We start from the raw sequence: 17,437 nt of genomic DNA on the forward strand, positions 1-17,437 counted from the left end.
GCGACAGGAGGTAGGCTTGCTCCTGCTGCAGCTGCCGCTGGAGTCGCTCTGCCTGCCGGTGCTCCTCCATCTCTCGCCATCTGTATTCCTTTGAGAGAATGGGGGAGGAATTCAAGACATGACACTGACTGTATGGTGGACGTGTCCCTACCAATCCCATTAAAAATGCACCTTTCTGGTTGCTGTTTTGTTTGTTTGTTTTTTTGCTTGTTTGCTTTATTGTTAATGTGTAACCAAGAGCTAAGTTAGACCCATATGACTTGTGTCTTATGTTGGGAAAGTCATGAGTGTACTGCTAAGCTTGACATGATTGGAGAGTTATGACAAATCTGATTTTTATTAAAGGGAAAAAAAGAGTTGTTTATACTAAATCCAGTGTTAAGTTCATAAAACAATGATTTAGACCAACACTAGGCCATTGTATCCTGGGGTGGATTTACATATCATGTGTGCTTTTGATCTGCAACACAAGCACTCTAGTTCTTCACTGAATGCCAAGGTCTGTTCAGAAACTCGACCACCACACCAGAACTGTTCCACTTTAACATAAAGCCTCCTCTTATTGCCCAGAAAGCAGTGTGACCATACAGCACTTCTCATATGTGCCTGTCAGCCCACAACACTAGCATAAATGGCCTTTTAATCAAGCTCCTTTGTTGTCATACTGTCAGTGCAGCTGTGCCCGACTGAGGGAAGCCTAGGACTGGCTGGATAAATGGATCCTATAGCTACTGAACAAAACAGATACAGTGCTTTACCAGTAACATGGCCTGCTCCTGGAGCAGCTGCTGCTGTAGAATTTCCAAGTGCCGCTGCTCCTCTTCTAGCTGTCGCCTGATATACTCCTGTCACATAGAAATTACCCAGCAATAAATTTATTCAAAAGGAATGCATCAGAACCCCCTGGGTGGAACACCACACGCTACTTCCCCAGTTCAGCTTTAATGAGAGACTCACTTCAGGATGGATTAGTGCCTGCAGAACAATTTAGGAAACCCTGACTCCTGAGCATTACATTTTGGCCCTTCTGTTCTGAAATGTGCACTCCTGCAAATGTTGCCGGCACAGGCCAGTGCTCATTTATGTATTTTGGAAATGGTTTCAAGAAGCAGCAAAATGCACTTGTTTTGGTAAGTTAAAACACAGCAAGTCTGACTCAACACAGCCAATACAAAGTCACATGCAAGTTGTATTAAACATTAGTGTGTTGCACTGGTGCGATGAACTGTTAGCAACAGCTAGAGCCAGGCATAGTGTAGGCAGAACTGGAGCAAGCTCCCCCAAATGGGCTCTGCCAAGTGCAGCTGGGACCTGCCCTGCCAAGTCTCCCCTGCCGCCCTCACCAGAAGCCTCTCCTGAGCAAACACTGCCAGCCTTGCTGAATTATGCGATGGTTATGACACAAACAAACATCCACCAGGAAACAGAAATTAGACCAAACTCGCTTGCTCTTGCCATCTAGCCACCTCTTCACCTGCAGCCTCAACAGGTCAAGACATTTACCCTCGCTTCACCTACCCCCTAGAAGAACTCAAACTCTGAAGCACCAAACCCAAGCTGGTAACATCCTATCATGCAATTAATGGAAGTATGTATCATGTGCATGCGCACACACACAAGCACACGCACACATTTACAGTGTATGCATAAAGAAATTAATGGATCAGTGATACAGTGATGGGAGTTATAGGAGGTCTTGTGACAGACTGATGAGATACACCATACTGCTGTTACGCACATTGGCTGAGCCACAGTTTGAGTTAACAAAAATTCTAAGAGGGAACGTGTCTTTTCTTCTAAAAAAAAAAGAATAAAAATTCAGAGTGGTTCAGCTTGGCCACACCAATTAACCATTTGTCATTACTGGCACTGTGCGTAATTAGCATTTCAACAGTTTAAAAAGCAGCTGGGGGAATACCCAGTGTCTGCCCAAAAGCAAATTGCTATGCTGTAATTAAGAGATTTTCCATATATTTATTCCCATTGGTTAGTCTTCTCTCCTTTTGACTCAAGAATCTTTGAAACATACACAAACACAATAAAATTTCCCAGTAACACAATCATCAGTGATCTAAATACAGCGAATTTATGTAAGAAAAAATTAAGGTATGTCAGGCCAAACCCAGCATTCCTGAAGTTAATGGGAAATTTACAATCAATCGGCCTCTAGGACAGAAGTTTTGGCCCTTTATTTGCAATCAATATTTTGCAGTACATGCACAGTAAGTATTGCTCTGATTATCACCCTGATTGAAGTTATTAACGGATTTTAAAACATGCAGATTTCATGCATAAATATAGCAGCTGAAATTCACAGTTCAACAAGTTTCTCAGTTGTACTTTCAATGTATTAAGGGCACACTGGCATAACTTAAGATATACTTGTTGCCTGAATGGGCATACGTTACTGATTTTAAACAGAATAAGAGAGGGAAATTGCATATTGAAGTTTTAGGATGGAAAATCCTGTGCAGCTCAAAGATTCCATCTCAAATTCAGAGTATTCAAAGTTCATGCCAATGACCAATTCTGTGTGCCAGAAGTTGACATGCAACAGAGCTGCCCTTCCCTAGGGAGGCCTTCTGATCAGGGGCATGTCCTGCAAGAACCACTGATCCAGCAAGACAAGCCTAGAAACAGTTTCCAGCCCCAGTCATAATTTTGCCAATTCTGGTGATTTTAGTCCAGCCCAGGGGCATGAGCTGAATTTAGAAGGAGTACTGCAACAAGACTTCTTTTTTTGAGAGAATATTGAGGCTGCCAGAATTTTCCATAAAGCCCTACAATCCTATGTTAGTGCACTTGCTGTCAAAAACAACAAAGATGAAAGAGTTAGTGTTATGTTGCCTCTAAGTTGATTTAGGCTTACTACTTTTTTAAAACTTAAATTAGAATTTAGAAGAAACAAACGTATTGCACATATATCTGTATCATGGACTCACCTGCTCCCTTTCTACCCTCCTCTTTTCCTCCTCTGCTCTTCTTCTCTCTTCCTCCTCCTTACGCCTCCTCTCCATTTCTTCCAGACGTCTTTTTTCCTCCTGTTCTCTCCTCCTTTGCTCACGCTCTTGTTGCCTTCGAGCTTCCCTTTCTCTTCTTTGTTGCTACAAAAAGGGAAAAGAAACCACAGAGTTTTACTTTTGTTGTTATCAAAGAAAGAGGTGGGGTTGTTTTCTATGGTGAAGAGCGGGATTTACCAGGACTAGCAAGCTCTGCAACTGAATGACAAAACAGTTTATGCAAGTGCTCCACCAGGAAACTAAACTCATACCCAGCACACATCTATCCCTAGAAGCAGCCTCACTTAGACTCTCTGGTTTCTTCATGCACACACACAATGTCATGTACCATATTCCTGATGACAATCCAGGTGTGGAAACTCACTCCTTTCTTCAAGAAAGGCTAACCAACCCCAATCCTCAAACAACTGTTGAACTCAGAGATAACAACTTTCTTGACATCAACAATCTACTTGTTGCCAAAAGGGAGTGATCAGCCCTACTAAATCAGCTAACTCAAATGCCAACTATCTGAACTTTCTGTAAGTAGCTTGTCTCTTAAAACAGTTGGTCTGCTAAGAATTTTGTAGTGTTGGTCCAACAATCAAGCTTAATTTAATGAACTGCCAAACTTTGCCTAAGAGAGAAGGAAGGCTGGCCAAAAGCACCTCAGCTCCTCCCAAAACATCAAATGCACCTATATGTAAAAGAGGAAAAGCAGCTAAGTATGATTTACACTTACACAGATAAGCTTCCACACATGACCCAATTACAAACAGGTGCTGATTAGGTCTGCTCAAGTCTGAAAAGAACCTGGAAAACAGCTCTAGAAAGCATGAACTGACTCATTTATGCCTATGGAGCACCATATATGACTTCAGAGAAGACATTTTAAATGCCCATGTAGTCGTGACCAATTCTTCCTGCACTTCAGCATAAGCATCCAGTTACTCCACCTACCTCGAAATCCCAGGCAGCCTCCCACAACTGCCTAAGTGTCAAAAGACCCAGCTGTCTCCTGTTCAACCATCAACTGGGAATATCATTACATTTACTTTCTTTATAGGTTTCTATAACATACTAAAAAAATACGGAAGAAATTAAGAAATTTAAACCAAAAGATAGCATGCACAAATTTAATCCCAAGAACAAAAATGAAAACCTACATTGGTTATTCCTTATCACATTTATGTTAAGGTTAATACTACCCCAAATTTCTGTTGGAGCAAAGCTGCCCCAGATTTGCCTATGTTAAGATACTTCAAATAGTCCAGCAAGAAAGAGCACTCACACTAAGCTTTACTTTGGGTTCACAAATCCAGTTACTGGTGTGAGTTTCATAGTTGTGCTCAACTGAAAAAGCAAAGGCTGATCTACACTTGCTGTGTTACTTCGTGGGATGAGCTTTCTCTGCTTGGAACATTTTCCTGCATTACTATGAAGGAACTAAAATATCAACAGCCTTTCCATCTTCTGGAATCTGTTCTGACATGACAGTGGAGAAGAAATACTAGGGGGGAGGGAAAAGATGGTTCTTGGGTTTTCTGAGCTTTTCTGCCAAGAGAAATTGTGGATGTCCCATCCCTGGCAGTGTTCAAGGCTAAGCTGATGGGGCTTTGAGCACTGAAAGGTGCCCCCTGACCAAGGCCAGGAAGTTAGAGCAGGATGGTTTTTAAAGGTCCTTCCTACACAAACCATTCTGTGATTCCACCAATTAGTAGCACTTAAATAATACAGGCTGCTTTCCAATTCTCTTTCATTAAGTACAGTTTGGGGGAAGATGTGACTTTCCTGGAGACCACTGTTGAAACACACCCACGCTGTAACTATCATGCCCTCTTCCCTGGCCCATAGCATCATCCTGGGTTCACTACCACCTTCCTGTTCCACAAGACAAACTCTTTTATCCCCCACACTTTCTTTCTGTATCTTCTCAGAAACACAGCTTCCCTGCTCTTGCATCTCTTCTAACGAAATCCATTTACCAGCCTTTTCACTCGTGCTTAAGCCAACTCTCTTCAATGAATGTAGATATAAAAATAGCATAAGCGCTGCAAGGCAGCTACAGCACACGGTGCATTTCATAGGTTTCACTGCTTCCCCTCCTTCATTTTTTAAGCACTGTAAAAGGATTAAGCAAGCACTTTTATTTCTGAATATATGCCTCAGTGTCAAGCAATTTCTACATTTAAGTCAATATATTCAGGTCCTTCTTGGCTAATCAAGTCTGACAGGCTTTTGTTTAAGAAAACTAAGACGTGAAGTACAATAATTCTGCTGCCTTGAGGATGTAAGAGACAGCACACTGCTGACTGTTAATATAATATGCACATTTATCAACTCAAACAATATTGTGTTGACATTGTTAAGTGCATATATTGAAGATCTCAGGATGCCATCATTCTCACTACAAGGAAGATGGGCAAATTCATCGCTTCTTGAATTAATTCAGAAGTATTCAGCAATAATTATAAATAACTGAACTTAATATGAGGAAAAAATGAGCTACAAACTGATTAAGAGAGCCAGTTTCTCATGGCAGCACAAAATAAACAAAATCAATTGTCAAAATATGAGATTTTTAATGAAACCTTGATCCAGATATCTAACTCAGCACATCAGCAGATATTTATTACCCAGCAAAGGAATAGGAGGGAAAATGGATTTAAGACAAATCTCACAAATGTGCTACTGTCTATATGCCAAAGTAGGCAGGGAGATCAGGATTCTCAGCATCACTTCCACCCTCCCATCAGACACTGTCTCAGCCTCCTGCCAGGTGAGTGGGAAGGGAGGTATCCAGCACTGCAGGAGCCTGAACAAACACACTGCATGATCCCCTTATTCCCAACCCTAGATGTATAATAAAGGTTTCACTTCCTTTGCATGGGCCTTTGAAACCTCAGCATCAAACCAGTGGTCATAAATGAAGTGGAATTTACTTCAACATGCCCAGGGAGAGGAAACCTACAGTGACAACCATCTCTTGGGTCCTATGCACATCTTGTCAAAGCAATGCCAAAGGTGGTTTGTAGCAAGTTGAGTTGACCCAACCTGGCTTCAGAGCCAGTCCTATACTGACTTTCTGGCATCCATCTATTGGCACAAGGTTGCCTTCCTGACTGGCTCTAGCAACTCTTCCATGAGGACACCAAAACCTGATCACTGTGTGCCTTAGGCCTGCCCACAGGACAGGAGTGGGACAGGGAAAACCATTAGTTAAAATCAATGTCATGTTTCTACATATAAAAATTTGCCTTCTAAATTTAGTTTGTGTGATTGTCAGATACTGTAATTTTTGGTCATGAACTACAAAAAAGGCCTGACATAAATCACTGTTGTCCAAGATACAGCAGGTATAGATCTAGTTTCCTGAACTTACGGATGCATATGCAGATCTTCTAAAGTTGGTATGGTATTACCAACTTTCTTGCACATGTCAGATGAAAAGCCTATTTCCAAGGAGCAAACTGTTATTTAGGCAAGATCTCTTCAAAGAAATGTCAGACATGCCAAAACAGAATTTTGACAGAGCCCATACTGCCTCAAATTACTGCATTTCACAAAATGGGCATTTATTATGCAAACAACATTTTAAAACCCACAAAGAAAATACAGTGTCAAAACCTGGTTTTAGGGTGCAATAATAATGATCTCATAATGGAACCTGACATCTCCAAACTGGAAGTCCATGCAGTAGAGCACAATTTACCAGGAGGGGGCAATGCAACTACACAGGCAGTTCGTCTATACCAACGAATTCAGGCCCTTCTTCCTACAGTGAAATCCTCAAGATAGATACAGATCCTTTAATTTTAAATTCCTAAAATATTATTACTATGTCTCATATTCAGAAGAAGATTGATGATACCTATATTAATTATTTCTTTCACAAAGAATTAGGTAGCCTGGTATCAGCTTAGAAAGAGAATTGGCAAGATTAATAAAGAAATTTTTGCTTTGTCCACACTAGAGATAAACCAGAAGTAGAACTTCTTACTCAGTACCAATCCAAGATGCAACCAATTCAAATTAAGTAGATAAGAATAAGCTCCCCTTCTGTAAAAGAAATAAAGCCCTGGCAAAAATTGCCTGCAGGTACACCTACATTAGCATCTTGGTTCAGATCAGGAGTGCTCTTTTGAAGTGAATCATCCAAACATCTCCACTTATCCAGTTTTGTTTCGTATTCTGAAGATGTCTTGGAGTGCCAACCACACCTTTTGGATGAAATTAAAAAGGCTGATGCACTCCAACCACAAGCAGGCACAGAGTCTAGACCTCAGCCAGTCCAAAGGAATTCCTCCTGTCTTTAAACACATGAAGTCTTCAGGTCCTCAGCACTTTAATTATTGTGCTCCACAATCTGCTTCTACAGGACTGTACTACTTGCCAGTGTAGCTGTAACCTACCACTTCAAAAACATCCATCTATGGTTCTCATAACCAGGGACAGAAACATCATTTAATGAAGCTACCCTGAACTGTGGAGGTCCACAGAGAATGGGATTCCAGCACAGCCAATTCTTAGCTTCCTGAGCCAGACTCAGTTTTGCAAGTACAAATTCAAATGCTTTCTCATTCTCAGCTGCTGTCTCCATGTTGCTGAATAGAATCACAGAATCCCATTAAAACAGCCAGGAGCAGGTCAGATTTCTTGTTTAAACTATCTAAACACCTACATAGTTGACAGTCTTTATATATCTTTTAAACGAGGGGTGGGGGTGGGACAAAATCCCAGTCGCAAAATTCTCACGTAATTTTCTGTAGTTTCACCACATGTCATTTTCACCTCCTCAGTAAGACACAAACTACAGGGTTACTGCAACAACAACTTTTAAAAGTCACCTATATGCCTTTTAAAAAGTAATCTTTTCTCTAATACTGCCGAGAATTAGAGTTTTTGGCAGATGTCCTAAACACCGTTCCTGTTACAGTCTCGGTCAAAACTGTCTAGGCTCTGTGCCAGCATTGTAAGAACAAGCCCTCAATTTTAATTTAGGAAGCGGGGAGGGGGGGAAGTATATGCAACTTGTTCAGGAAGATTATCTAATGCATAAAATTCTACCAAAGAATATTAAATAGGTATATGCATACATACTTTACACAAGCAAAAATTACAAGACAGCAAGTCTGGTAAAAATATCAACTCATTTATGAACGCCCTGAGCTTCAATGCCTGACATTAATCTTGACTCCCATTATCAAGCTCCTCATTGTTTACAGGCTTCATCAAAACAGGGGGGGTGAGTTAAGGACAAAGTGACAACATTTCAATATTTTGGCCTTCAATTGTGTCACAACACTGATGTTTATCTAAATTTGTGTCTACTACCCTTCCCCCATCTGAAAGAGCTTCTTTTGGCTGCTGTTTTGTTAAAAACCACTTGGGATCATACATTTTTCCAACACAAGATCCAATTAACTAAGTGGGATTTTTTTGAAAGCTAAATGTTAGTCTTTTTTTTAATGCACTTGATGAACAATATGCCTACACCATCACCTGCAAAAGGAAACTTTTTGAACTCACCTATTTTATAACTCATTCCTATTTATGCCTCCAAGGAACCAGGCAGAGGTTACAGACCCCTACAAGGTAAAAAGCTTTGATCTTACAAATTTTACATGTGTTACCATGCAACCTTATTCAGTAATACAATCTACATTACATGCTGTCTTGTGGTTGTGGAAGCTGTCAGTTTTATTTTGGATTTTAAAAAGCAGGACTTATTAAACATAACTTTCAGGTAACTGCCTTTTCTTTTTACTTGCTCATTCTGTTATAACTGCAATATTCCCAAAAAGTTCAACCCACACAGAAAGAATTTTATGCTTTGTTTCCACTACTAGCAGCAGCAGCTCCTTTATTTTAAAAAGAAAATCCAGATTTTAAGAGTTGCACTGATTACTAAAGTTAAATGACCTAGATAATTTAATTGTAATCCTCTTCTTCAACAAAAAAATACTGCCTGCAGAACCTTAGAGATTAAAGGGGCATTTAAAAGAAATCATTAACTCCCATACTAAGGAAAATTTGAGCAGTTAAACAGTAGCTCAACTTTTGCCCACCTTTGACAACAACTATCTTTTATTTTCGTATTTTTCTAGTATCTTTCTTTACTACTTACTCCCCCCACAAACAGTCTAAAAACAGTTGGAAGTGCTATGAGGTTTATCTTGGTATTCTCTGAAGGGTGGGAAAGAAACAGAAGAGAAATGGGGCTTATATGCCTTCCCCTCATCTTTCCTTATGGATTCAAGTGTGACTGAATCTTAGCTACCAATCCCTCCTTATAGCAACACTAAACTCATTTGCACTTTGGAAAAGAGGGATAAGGAGCATAATGTGACCTGGAAAGGTATTTGGAACTTTGTATTACTTGTTATGCAAACAGGTCACGGGATGCAAATCAACATTTGGTCCTGGTTGCATCCTCATTAAACGTTACCAGGATTTGGAAAACCAGACTGGGTGTAGTTTTTCCATCACTGCTAAGTGAAAGGTTGAAACAGACTCAAGCAAGAGGTCATTTAAGGACAACTGGAATTCGACCCTGCACTTCCTGAAGAGCCAGAGCGTTGGTTTCACTTCAACTCTGTGTCATACCCAGCTCTGGCCTGAAGAGCTGTTTTGAAATCCTCCTACTTCTGAAGCTCATGCTGCATATTCCATCTACATATATATAAATGCACACAAGATCTTAGGAGGTGAAAAGTGTGACAGAACAATATTGTCCACATACATTCTTTTATCTTCCAATACTGTACAGAAATTGCATACTTACTGTACCACAAAAGTATGATTTACATATTTGTAATTCCTGCAGAATTATAATTTTAACACTGATTTACAAAACATATTTATAGATCTACCTTTAAAGGCCCCTTCCAATCCAAATCATTCTATTATTTTATGATCTAGGTGGTTTTTAGTCACTAAGCTACTGCGCATGAGAGAGTAATACATTAAAAAACAGGCTTCCATCTACCATGAATGAGTGCCAAACACATGTTTGAGAAAGCTTTAAAGGGAAATCTGAAAAATGTTATGGCCCCCGAAACAGTACTCTTGAGAGAAAAATCCACCTGGGAATAATTTATGTCTCCTCCTCTGTCTACCTAAGCCTAGACAAAGACTAGACCCTCTTCCACAAAAAAGAATGAGCCTCTTCCACAAAAAAACGCCTTCAAACAACCCAGCTCTGGCTCCCTGTTGCCTTCATAGGAGCTGCTGGATATTCAAATGCTTTGGAAGACGTCTTATATTCAAATACCCAAGCATGAATTTAAGTGCTTTACTCTTTGTTTACAAGGGGATTTTCATATGATGTTTTCTTTCCTGAGATATCCTGGGGGGCTACAAGGAATTCTTTTTAAATGGGCGCAGGAATGAGAAACAAGAGGGGGAGAGGGGCTTCTGCCCCCCAAACTCCAGTCTCCTGTTTCTACCTCTTCTAGCCGCCTCCTCTGCTCCTTCTGCTGCTCGATGCGTTTCTGCCTCTCTGCCAGCAGCTGCCTCTTGTACTCGGAGGGCCTCGGACCGTTCCTTGTTTTCCTGCTGCAGTCTCAGGAAATCACGTCGGAGGGTTGATTCTCCAGGCACATTGACAATGGAACTGCAACAAGAGGAAGTTAAGGCCTTCTGTATGATAAAGCCTGATGGGCCATTAAATACCTTTGCCAAAGCAGGGGAACATTAATAAAATATATCATAATGTTAAAGTTTAATCTCGTTTATTTTGGAGCAAAGACACTGGATATATGTCAAATACACGCCCTCATCTCAGTGGAAGGTGTGAAATGAGGCCAAGCAAAGAAAGGATGAATGCTAACACTGTGGAGACCCTGATCAATCATATTTACCATAAATCCAAAGCTTGTTTGCTCTAAGTCATAGGAAGGGGAGCTTTCAAACCTTTAACAGTCACAGCATAGGTATTCAAACCCTTTGAGTGGTTTGTGCATTCACTTAATAAGAGACAGAAATTTAGCATGCTGACTTATAATCACAGACCTTTAGACTTACTCGGCATGGACTGCCCAAAGCCATCCCAAAAGCAATTATTACCTTGGCTCTCCTTCTTGTTCAGGCACTTCCTCCTCTTCTTCCTCACTTCCACTATATTCATACTCCGTCTCATCTAACAGGAAAGAAACAAAGGGCTGGATAGTACTTTAATTTTAGGGCAGTGGGGAGTTGCAGTAGCACCTCAGTAAACCAGCTCCTGTCCCCTTCAGTGAGAAGATGCAACACAGACCCTAGAACTCATTTTATGTCTATAAGCTCATCTTCCCAGCGGCACAGTGGTTTGGAGAAGACTTCCAGCAAACTCTCTGAACAACGCCAGGTTTTACATCTAAGACAAGACACCTGGAGAACTTCAGCACCACCTGAATAAGGAGAAAAGGCTGCCCAAAACATTTGCTTCACAGTTCTTGTGATGGGTTATTTCCTGTGAGTCTGATTTATAGCATCATTCCAGGAAATTAATCTACCACAGACTAAAGAAGGGAAAGGCATATACGCCAATATCCTCCTAAATACTGTTTAATGCTTGTAGGGAAGAGCCAGTGGCCAGCAAGTGAGCAAATTTAATCTACCAGAAAAGACAGCACTTTAAATTTATATTTTCTCCATAAGGGACAGAACAGAGCTTTCTGATAGTCAAACCAGAAATTAAAAAAGAACTTTTTAAGGATTTGGGCTATAGGAGCTTCTCTTGGGGTGGGTATTTAGAATGCAAAGCAGGACAAAAATATGCATTTTTGACAAGTGGCAAAGACTTGATTTTTAGAAGATGCATACCTTTCTCTCCTCTCTTCTTCCTGGTCCTGTCTATATGGTCCTTAAGCTGGATTCGGACTTGCCTTTCATTTGGCTGGTCACGTATAAAGGGATGTTTCAACAGCTGTTCTGTAGAAGGTCTCTGCATGTAATTCTTCACTAGACAGCCTTCTATAAAGCTGAAAAACTTTTTCGACCTGAGAAAGCAGGATGGGAATAAAAAGCAAAATATGAGAGGTAAAACTCAGCTGAAACATTTTTCCTGTCCTTCCTCAAATTAATTTCCTCCAAGAGCATCATGTCCTAGAGAACGGTACAAGTGCTGCCTGCAAGTGTACCTCCTAAACAGATCTGAGTGTGAGCACTGGGCTGGAGTGACACAGGGATGGAGGGACACAGGGTGACATGAACATTCTTGGAGCACTCAGGCACAGCCTCACTGTAATGAGCCCTCTTTCAGAAGGATAACTGCTCTGAAAGTCAGGATCTGTGAGTGAGATAAATCATGTAAACACAGCCTAGCTGCCTCTGGATCAGAGCTGGATAGAATCCAGCCCACTTGGAGCAGAAGCAGGGCAGCTCTGGTGTACCTCCACCTACCCATGCTACGGACAGCCACAACCAAAGTCAGGAGAACTGTCTGCCATTCTCCTGACACAAGCAGCACCACACTGCTTTTGCATGCACCTGGGCTCACAGAGTTAGATCTGCCAGAATTTAAGATTATTTTATCTTTTATCTTAACACTCACACACAAAAAAATTTTTACAGAACTAGAAGTGGGTTTTGGTCAGTGTTCCTCTGTTTAACGCAGGCGCTTTGAGTCTCTGACATAATTTAAGGGCATGAACTAAACTAAACCCCCCCTGCACACAGAATAAACTGACAGGGTATGGGACTTAGCTAAGCTGCAGCACCACCCTTCCAAAATTTGCACTTCATTTGAACTCTTGAAAGGGGATCTCTCCAGAAAGAAGTAACCAAACAAGCCACCTGCCAAAATCCAACAGTGGAAATACTCAAAACTGCAATGAAGCACTGAACAAGTTGCCCAGAGAAGTTGTGGATGCCCCATCCCTGGAAGCATGCAATGCCAGGTTGGATGGGTTTCTGAGCTACCTGAACTAGTGGATGGCATCCCTGTCCACAGCAGGGTTTTGAACTAGATGATCTCTAAGGTCCCAGCCCAAGCCGTTCTATGACGATTGTACAACTTTGTCATCATTTGGCCTATCTTCTCATAACCTGCAACTGAGCAAGCTATCAAAACAACTGAGTGACAGCAACACTGCCTTAGACCAGAGCTGCTTTTTGACTGGTACATGCTCTCAACCTGCTCCAGTGCTTGGACAGCAAACATCCTCACTACATGCTTAAGAGGAAAAACAATTATTTCCATCCACCAGTTCACTTCCCTACTGTAATAAAAAAGGCTGAATCCAACGTAACTTGGATGTTCGGAATTTTTATTCCTCACACCTTGAATGTTATTATTTCACATGTAAAGGTCAATGAATGGCTAATGCAAATGGCACATATGCAACTCTATTCTCTTAATATATGCAGAAGGCAAGTAAGAGAGAGCAATGCCTTGACAGTATACAAGTGCATAAATAAGTCAATCCAGGTAAAGACCAAGCCCAGCAAGCAAGACATGTTTATACTATGTTAATATTGAATACACAGTCCAATCACTTCATTATTTTGACAGCATCACAGCATCCCATGATCACATTCCATCAATAAGAAACCTCTTTCTATGGAGTATTTTTGTTTCATATGTGCCAGTTGTAACCAGTAACTGGGAGGAAATCCTCTGATACGAATGGATTCTTCTCAGCTGGCAAGAAGCAGGTACTCAATTCCAACCATTTACAATAATTATAGTAAAAGCCTCCATTAGTTTTAATAGCTCCTTTCTATTTAGCAACTAGAAAACCATAGCACTGTTCTGTTTCTTTGTTATGATACATCTGAGAAAACACACTGCATATTAAGAGTGCTACAGGAGTCTACATTTTAAAACATGGATCCATTTGTCACCTTAATACAGATGCTGCTCTACTGAAAAAGAAAACCAAAAACTTTGGTATTTATTTTCACACAATTTGAGATGGAATTTCTCTGGGACAAAGAGAACTAAATAATGTATGCATTTTATTTCATCCTTTGATTCAGAGGCACAAAAGATAACAGAGAATTTGCTAACTTAAATTGCTTTACAATTCTGTGGAAGGGGTAACAAAACCAAATGTGACATGAGAAAACTTCATGCTACAGAAGGCAAGATATAATTAATACATACCATTTCTTGGATTTTAACCGTGGGGGAGGGTTCCTGGGTATCAGAAAGAGTGCCCTCATAGGGTGCATGTCACAAAGCGCTGAAGGGAAGAAAACAAAAGCAAACAGAGACATAGAGACACTGGTTTAGCTGCTCTCTGTCCATGCCATGACTTCAGCTTCCACAACCACTCCCATCATCCCAAACATCCATGCAGCAGGTGCAGACAGCAACACAGCTAAATGGAATTAGCCCAAAATGACAACAATTCCACAGCTCAAATGTGCCAATGGCAGCCCAAAAAGAGAAAGAGGTCAAAGCATGGATCAACCTCCAGAACTGACCAAGATGGGAACACCTGAGCATGGCCCTCCTCCAGCCCCAAGCCATCTGACTTACTTTCTGGTCAATAAAATACTGGGAGATGATGATGGTGGAAGGGAACAATGAGAGTTACTGTTCCATACAATCTTCTCTCTACCTGCCCTTCTCTCCCATTATTGAGGGTGCTTCATTTTTACTCTCCAGACCTGGATATTTTTGTACTTCAAGGCATGACAGTTTTGAAGCATGGGAGGGTCTGTATCACTCAAAAGGACTGCCTGCAGAACTGAAATGCAAACCCATAACTTTTGTCCAAAGAAGTCCTGTTTGTTTCAGTGGACATTTAGTGGGAGTCCAGGATCAATGCTGGACAGCTTTTCCTCCTGTTCCATAGCAAAGCAATATGGCAGAGCCAACGCAGGGAAACAAGGGAGCAGGGAGAGAGGCAGCCCAAGAAAGGTCTCTAGGAGCAACGTTCTAACCATCTTCCTATATCTGATCTCTTACACCTTCAGTCTCAGCCTGAGTGATCACTGCAGGATGAGGTGACATTTACCACACAACAGAAATTCAGGAGAAACAGACTGATAGGAAGAGAATTCTGGCTCAAAAATAAGGGGCATCAGTCTTGGCAAAGAAGCCCTTGGATGCCTATGGATCCCTGCAGATCACCAGAGAGTCCATAGAGATGGACTCTTCAGCTGCCACTGGAGGAGGAGGTAGAGTCCATGTACCAGAGGACAAGAGCTGTTCTGCACTTAAAAGGATCTTTGCTAACTTCTTAAATGCTACTCTTGTGCTTTTACACAAAGAAGGGCCAAGCTCTGTTTGGTTTAGAAATTAACAAAATATTATTGTCCAGTTCTAGGCTTACAAAGCCATACAGGCAACCCAATGCACTGAACAAAAAGGTATGGCAAAAAGGAGGTAGTTCACTTAATACAGTGCTGGCTGAATTGTCCTGGGAGCAGCTCTCACTTGGACATTCATGTAAATGTGCAATTAGGAAGGAAAAAGAAAACAACCCCAAACTATCAGGCCTCCTAAAACATGAATCAACACATGACCATTGTGATTTGACTTTTAAATCTTGCATTAAAGTCAATAAGAACAACAAGAAAATCAGGCAGCAGCTACAACGAAATGACCAACTTTTACCTGGGAAATATCAATACTTTATTTTGACAAGATTATTTCAAAGACATTTCAAGCTGGGCTGTGTTGTGGTGGTAGATTTTTATGTGCAAAAAAAATTTAACTTGCTCTTAGGTACCTTAGGCTCTTATTTTTTAAATACAGAGCTCCAGCTGAGGGTGAGGGTAAGTATATTTGCAAGATCAATAAGGACTTTCATAAAAATTATCATTACAAGTCAAAACACCATGCCTAACTTCTTTTCTTTTCAAAGGTTTCTGTCTTCCTCACACATCCGCTGTTTGCCTTTATATTCTGAAAGAACTATGTGAAAGGAAAAGAGCCTATTAAAAAGTTGAGCATTTTTGGTTTCCAGGTTTTCCTCTCAAATCCAAACTAACTGATAATGATCCCTGCTTGAGAATACCTAAGTTCAGTGCTTTGTCCTGAAGAAGGATTTACAGTTTAAGCCATGTCACTGCTAAGGAAGATTAACACCACCCACTGATGAGTGGAAACAAAAGGAGAAGCAATGTTAGCATTATCCAGACCGACAGAAAGCCAACACAGAAATAGCTGCTACAAATGCTTTTTTCATTAAGATCTGCTTCCTCAAGGCCCCACTGACCCCCTCCCCAGCTGAGGTTTCAGTATTCCAGGCCAGTCCATAGACAAAGTGGGACACAACTCCAAAACACAATATACCACCAATAGGAAGGAAGTCAGACACTCGATTAGCTTCCAAATATTCCTGCTATAGAAATTAAATTACTGCAGTCTGCACTGTAGTGTTTAAACACAACCCTATCTTTATCAAAAGCATTGCTATTTATGGGATTTCATATTTATAGAGCAGGCAAAACCAAAGAGAACAGAAATAACATGGGGATATTTTCAGAAACCTCAAAACTTGGCTTAGATTACAAGCAGCATCACCCAAGTATATGTTTCAGCCTTAAAACGAGCCCACTGGAGAAGCACAGGGATCACTTACGGGGAGCTCCTTCTGCCATCTCTATGGCCGTAATGCCGCAGGACCAAAGGTCACTCTGCAGAAAAACAGACACACCATATGTTAGTAGGTGGATTTACCCATTCACACACTAAGAGAGCACTATTTAGAGAGGCCCTGTAGGTGAGGCTGAAACCAAACACCATGGCTATTTAAATAATATAAGCCTCTTTCATCTTGTAACTGTATCATAAAATCCTACTTTTCACATACTACATATGTATATGCAGAAACACACGCACATATTCTTACTGAGTGAGCAAACAACCCTTTCCAACAGCACATAAAAATACATTCACATTATGACAATGGGAAATACATTTGCCAGAAATCTAAGCCTATGAAACAACAGAATTTTCAATATTCCCTTGTCAACAAAGAACTGAACAAGGGCATTCCCAGGGTGTGCAGAGATGCTGTTATAAAAGCAAAAGCTCAGCTCAAATTTAAAGTGGCCAGACTTGTCAAAAACTGCAAGAAAGGATTCTTCAGGTACGTAAACAAACAAGCAAGAACAAAAGGAAAATACAGGCCCACTGAAAGGAGAGGTGAATTAGTCACTAACACCACTGAAAAGGCAGAGGTTCCCAAAACTTACACCTCTGTCTTTACCACAGACTCCCAAAATTTACACCTCTGTCTTTACCACAGGCATTACTTACAGCCAAAGCCAACATTCCTCCCCTAACACCTCAGCTTTGTTTAAAACACTACAGAAAAAGAGCCTTTCAGTGGCAGCTTTTCAAGATACCACCTCTGGCCAGCACCTCTGACTCAGGAGAGACCAAACAAGAGCCAGGAAGATCAAACAGGGAAGAGATGGAGGAGTCCTGGCAAGGAACCAACTTCAGAGAGTGACACAGCTTAATGGGCAAAATATTGCTGGAGACTGCTGTGAAA

At 40.9% G+C, this 17,437-nt stretch overlaps 1 protein-coding gene across 1 annotated transcript in view; it reads right to left on the minus strand.

The window, feature by feature from the left end:
- Nucleotides 1-17,437, minus strand: part of MAP4K4 (mitogen-activated protein kinase kinase kinase kinase 4) — a 163,860-nt gene that overhangs the window by 34,429 nt on the left and 111,994 nt on the right. The window contains 9 exon segments of the mRNA XM_031056161.1: nt 3-88; nt 759-845; nt 2,943-3,104; nt 10,448-10,526; nt 10,528-10,614; nt 11,067-11,139; nt 11,805-11,980; nt 14,089-14,167; nt 16,520-16,574. Coding sequence (XP_030912021.1) covers nt 3-88; nt 759-845; nt 2,943-3,104; nt 10,448-10,526; nt 10,528-10,614; nt 11,067-11,139; nt 11,805-11,980; nt 14,089-14,167; nt 16,520-16,574 — 884 coding nt within the window.

This window comes from Geospiza fortis, unplaced genomic scaffold (assembly GCF_000277835.1).
Source record: "Geospiza fortis unplaced genomic scaffold, GeoFor_1.0 scaffold192, whole genome shotgun sequence".
In the NCBI taxonomy this organism is placed as follows: domain Eukaryota; kingdom Metazoa; phylum Chordata; class Aves; order Passeriformes; family Thraupidae; genus Geospiza; species Geospiza fortis.